Source organism: Copadichromis virginalis, linkage group LG1 (assembly GCF_057382275.1).
Source record: "Copadichromis virginalis isolate Kocher_CV1m ecotype Utaka linkage group LG1, C_Virginalis_male_GT1.1, whole genome shotgun sequence".
NCBI lineage: Eukaryota > Metazoa > Chordata > Actinopteri > Cichliformes > Cichlidae > Copadichromis > Copadichromis virginalis.
Window position 1 is genome coordinate 20,468,968 of NC_140618.1, and position 5,921 is coordinate 20,474,888.

The window sequence follows — 5,921 nt, forward strand, 5'->3', positions numbered from 1 at the left end:
GTGAGACAGCTAGCGAGTGCAAAATGCTACTCTACTTCAATGAGTTGAAACAAAAACATTAACAGGTAAAGCATTGACAGCATATAGTACAGTTTAGCATTTATTATATACCACAGCATAGAGAAGCAGAGAGATGTTAACTGGAAGCTAACAATGCTGATGTAGAGCATCAGACCACGCATAGCTAGAAAAAAAATATATGCTAAAGGATCAGCAAACATTTTTCACTATAACTTTATTTCAGTTCTGCAATGATACATCTGTAAATATCAAACTCAAACTGAAGACTTGAAAAGAAACAACTCACAGGCATCATGCTTTATTTCATAAATTATCCATATATCAATACATAAATTCTTTTATAATCAGGAATTTTTCAATCACAAACAATATACATACAAAAGGTTAATATTACGTTATTCAGATTTTCTTTTCTTTTTTAACTTCAATTTTGTGACACTTTTGATCCTCCATTTGCCCTTGCACAAACTTCAATGATGTAACTCAAGCAGAAAACCTAAAGGCTAAAATTAACTGCATAAAACGTTACGGAATTTCTGAATTCTAATCTCGATTCATTGTAAATGTACATAAACCGATAACATGACAAAAACTTTAGTGCAGATAGTGTGAGGAAGATCTTAGACTTAATATCTCAAAGTAAACAACCATAGCCTCAGATCTTATCCAAGTTATCTCTTCCCAGCACAAATGTGGTGACCTTTCTACAGTATAGATGCTTAATTACTTTCCTCCTTGCACCCACTGAAAAGCTGTGACTTAAAGGTTAGCTTCTCCAAGCTGTTATATGCCAAGGTATTTGATGCACAGTTTAAATTGAAGAAGAGGTAGATGGTTTCAGTCCTTCAGTGTGCTTATTATCAGATACTGATGTTCAGAAATGTTTCATATAGAGAGAATTTAAAACGAACTAATTCGCTAATCGTGACCTGTGCAACAGGTTTAAACAGGCTGACACTGAAAGACTGATTATATCACTGTATGTAATGTCAATTTTTGGGAGCACAGAGAACTTTGTTGGTTGGTTATAAAACAAATAAAAGGTGGTTTTAAAGACACTGTCTCTAATTGTAAATTAAATCTCTGCAGCAGTGTGAATAAGTAAAAGAAAAAATCCAAAGCCGTTCTAAATTCATGCTCCAGTCAACTGAACACTGATTCTGAAGTTTGATAAAAAATAAAAAATATATTACAATCAAGATATCGCAAATTTGGATTTAATCTGCAGAGAGGAAATTTTAAATGTTTGCTATCATAACCAAATCATTCGTACTGCGACCCTTTTAAAGCTTAGTTCTCACCCTCATTACCTTGTATGGAACTATGTCAGAACATGGCTTCAGTTGTCTAGCTCAGTCAGACAATGCAACACAGTACAGAGGTTGCTGGCCATGTTTGTGTCCATGCCGGTGGTGCTCTTTAGGTCTTAAGCCACAGACAGCAAGGTGCAGGTAGATGACACACTGGAGGAACGCCCATGGACACTGTTGTTGTTATCCAGAATTCCTGATGCAAACTGCATCTTTGATGTGGTGCAACACCCAAAAGTTCTGGCCAATTCAGGGCAGAGGGCCAGAGCTAGTTTCTGAAGGACTAGACAGAATTTCTTGCGAAAGTTTCGGTTTATCCAGAAATAGAAGATGCAGTTGAGGAAACCATTGGAAGTTGGTAGCCAGACCACTACAAACTCAATCCACTCTGGTATACTGCTACCTGTGACTGCTGTAAGGCAGAAAACAATGAGTGTTAAGGCAAGTATCAACAAAGTGAAAACAACGTACCTAGCAAAAGACAGCGGCTACTTTGACCTGCTCCCTTTTTACAGAGCAAGTAGCTCTGTATGTTTTCTTTGTCTAATTTTCACACCAGAGGCCCTTCATGGGGTGACACAAATTCCTAAAAGTGTTAGTATAATTAGTGTTAGTATAACTGCAAAAGGAACCTCCTGAGACGGAGCTGGGGATATTTCACTTGGCATTATGAGAGAAACTAAAAAAAGTCTGCTTTGGAGGTGCTTGCCTTACCCCTGAAAGCAATGATATAACCCATCAAACTAACATTTGTAGTCTTGACCTGAAAATACAAAATTCACTGATCAGGTGGAAACTGCAGTGAAACCAGCATTTAGACAGCAGCACACTTTAAAGATTAAGCTAAACCGTCGGCTTCGTTTCACAGGATATTCATCCAATATCAGATCATTTACAGCACTCTGTGGAAAAGGTCTTCACTACTAAAAATATTCAGCTGTGACTTTTCAGTTGTGACTACTCCAAGACAGCACATGGCTGGGGTAAATGAGAAAAGTCAAAAAAGGTCTGAGTCATATAACTGGCCCCAAATCAGCTTTTTATTTACAATATTAATAATAACAAAAATATTTTTTTAAAGGGAAATGGACCTATCAATAGCCATCTAATACAATTTTTAATAAACACATTCAAATACTTACTTTTGAATTCTCTTACGGCCTTTGAAACCACAAATAAGAAATACACCAAGACAAACAAGTACATGTGAAGTTTACCTCTTCCAGTTAAGCTTATATAATCAAAAACTATCTAAACCTAAAAAAGCAAAGCTTGCTACAAAATAAGCCAGTTATATGAGTAGTTCTCAGATATTTTGTCCCAGTAAATGCCACAATTATAGACATAAACCGACTATATTACATGGGATATATTCATATATGAAATGAGGATGGTAGAAGAAAATCATCCACCATCCTCACACACTCACTTTACGTATCTAGTGAGGTTTTGCTTACCATTGTAGATCATTGCTGCCATGCAGGGAGTCCAGCAGATGTAGTAGGCTCCCATCACAGGCACAAGCACTCTGGAAGGCACATTGAGCCTACTGCGCCGCGCGCTGTCATATTTGCGCAGTTTTAACCTCTGTCTCTTGGCTGCACACCAGACTTTTAGGTTTGCAAATGTCATGATGATAGAGCAAGGGAAAAATATTACACATGTCAAGCTTAGGGAGTATCCAATATTTGTAGAGTAAGATGGGTTGCAGACCAGTGATGCGGTGGAAAAATGAACTTGGATGATGCCATCTGGTAACGATATCGGCGAGAGTAAAATGGGAGGAAAGCACCAGGCGAAGGCAATCAGAAACAGCGTCCTTTTCCTTGTCAGCAAAGATGAGTACTGAAGCGGGTAAAACACCGCAATGTACCTCTCCAGGCTTATCATGGCCAGTGTGTACATGCAGGTGGAGTAGACGGTGGCATTGCAAAAGGCCACAAGGTGACAAAAACCATCTGGACCTTCAGTGTAATCCTTTAGCAGACTCACCCAAAGGTTCAAGGGCATGACCAGCAGTCCGAACGCAGAGTCTGCTGCAGTGAGCGAGAGGAGAAAGTACCGAGAGTTTCTCGACCAGCCGGACACTGAGGAAGTAATAGCCAGGAGAACTGCAATGTTTCCCAACGTGACCACGACGCCCAAAACGATTATTATGCTTATTTTGACGGAGCGGTGGGAGAGCTCCTGCTGTCTCTGAGAGTCAAACTCTGACATGTTGAAGTCGTCCGAAGTCGAGAGGTTAAGGGCTGTATACATTGTTCTACACGGTGATACAAGTGGAAACAAATCATAAGTAAACCACAGACACACAAAAGAAAAGAAAGAAAGTTGACGAAATTTTCTAAAGAAATCAAAAATATGAGCAAAATATGTGGCCGTTCGCTGCTAGGCTAACACTACAATCAGCAGCACACCTGAGGCAATTAGCGCTGGGTGGTAAATGCATTTACTGCAGCCATGCTTCAGCTCAGAAGCAGGCTAATCACGGTTAACTTTTCAGTATTTTATGAACTAAGTGGATGTTTTTATTATTATTATCATCTAATTTTTTATATTAATCATGGGTGGTTTAGCTGAAATGATTGTTTCTTCAACATGATCAGGTATTGCCCACATCATTGCTATACCCTGTAACTTAAAGGGATCTAAAAATGGAATTCTTACTAGTGTTAGTATAAATCTAAATATTCAGGACCATAAAGGGAAAGATTCCTTTATCAGCCCAAAACCATCTAACCTTTCCATTTCTATTATATTCTATTTTAGTGAGCTAATTTTCCTAACATCTATTAATATGTGTGCGCATATTGAGTGTTATGTGCAGAGATATTTCTCCTACACATTAGGGCAAACTACCAGGAAACCACTTAGCACAGCAGGTCAAAAAACATATTTCCTGTTCTATGTCCTAATCCTCTAATCTAATCTAATCTAATCTAATCTAATCTAATATAATATAATATAATATAATATAATATAAAGCAACTATTGTCCTGAATTGGCACTATATGTGAATCAAACTGAAAAGACCTGAATTAACATGACAGCAACACTGTACTACAAAATAGCCTGTAAAACAGGTATGCATGTTTCCACCACCATTACTATTTAAATTGTCCCCATTTGTTGTACACTAAGGTGGAAGAAAGTAAAAATATCACTTCTGACTCTATTCACAGCCTATTCCGTCAACTTGTTCCTTCTAGCTTCCAGGCCAGCCCATCTTGACAGGTTTCATCACCTGAAATAACAATGAGTCAGACAACAAGTCATCACTACCAGAAAGGTCCCACAGAAGACATACACACTGTCAGCCTGACGTCTCGCTACCAATCATGGTCCAATTTCCACCATCACACACCATTAGTGTCAACCATTCCTTCACCTCCTTTTCAAGCTCAAATCTGTGCCATCGTCTCTTCTTCAAATAAATAAATAAATAGACATACAGCAACTACATGACACAAGGGTAAGAAGAGGGCTGGAAAGTGTCACCGACCTTTCCCACTTAGGTAACCAGGAAACCATCTGTTTCAGCAACATTCTTCTGTGTGACTCTCTGCTATGTGAAACTGCAGTGGAACTAAGATGCGATATTTGTAATGTAGACTTCTAAAAATACACTACACAATGAATTTTCTTACACTGGCTTCACAGTCATCAATCCTCTTCCTCTCCTAAGAATCCATTACATGTTATTAATTTTGAAGAGAAGCTGCTGCACATGGGATAAATCTGTTCTGCAAAAGCTACACAGCACATCTACAAGACGAACTGCCTGTGACACACTTTTTCCCCTACAGATCCTCCACAGTAGAAGTGACAGCTATATTTGATATATGTATTTCTCATTGTCCTAATGAGAATATTTCTCTCTATTTAGTGCAAAGCCTGGAGGAGATGGACTGAAGGTCTGTGGTTAATATTCTGCCTCCTTTTCCCTCCTTCATATTCATTGCACCCTCGACTGCATGCTTTCTTACCTGATGCTTTCTTATTTTCAAAGGATGTAGACTTCCAATATCAATGGGTGCAAGCTCTCAGATCTTTAAAAAGAGCAATGTCACTTTATACAGGTGTTCTGTTATGGGTAAAAGTCTATCCATCCATTCATTCTCTTCTGCTGCAGCACAGTGGCACTGTGGTTAGCGCTGTTGTCTAATAGCAAAAGGTCATGCGGTTGACTCCACCATCCACCTGGGCCTTGGTGTGTGGAGTTTGCATGTTCTCCCCATGTTTCCCTGGATTCTGTCTCCAGGTACTCCAGCTGCCTTCAACAGTCCAAAGAGATGCATTTAGTTTGATTAGGTTAACTGGTGATTCTAAATTGATGTGAACGTGACTGTAGTCTGTCTCTCTGTATTAACATTTTATGTCAGTGGAATCAAAAGAATATAATATTCAGAATAAAGTACAACAAAAAAGCAACATTGCTTTAAAGTGGCATTTGATGTAGATAAAAAAATAAAGCTTAATCATTTATTTGTTAATTTTAGTACAATATGAATTGTTAGCGATGAAGCATCTATTTACAAAGCAGAAACTGCAGCTGGTTTCCACCAGCTGCAGTTTCCAGCAATGCGAATT

At 38.5% G+C, this 5,921-nt stretch overlaps 1 protein-coding gene across 1 annotated transcript; it reads right to left on the reverse strand.

The window, feature by feature from the left end:
* Positions 1–309: 309 nt before the first annotated feature.
* LOC146718675 (histamine H2 receptor) lies at positions 310–3,590 on the reverse strand. The gene is made up of 2 exons (XM_085448038.1): positions 2,789–3,590; positions 310–1,743 (listed from the first exon to the last, which is right to left on the reverse strand). Exons 1-2 carry the CDS (start codon positions 3,588–3,590, stop codon positions 1,448–1,450), a joined length of 1,098 nt encoding a protein of 365 aa, XP_085304164.1. The 3' UTR covers positions 310–1,447.
* Between the last annotated feature and the right edge of the window lie 2,331 nt (positions 3,591–5,921).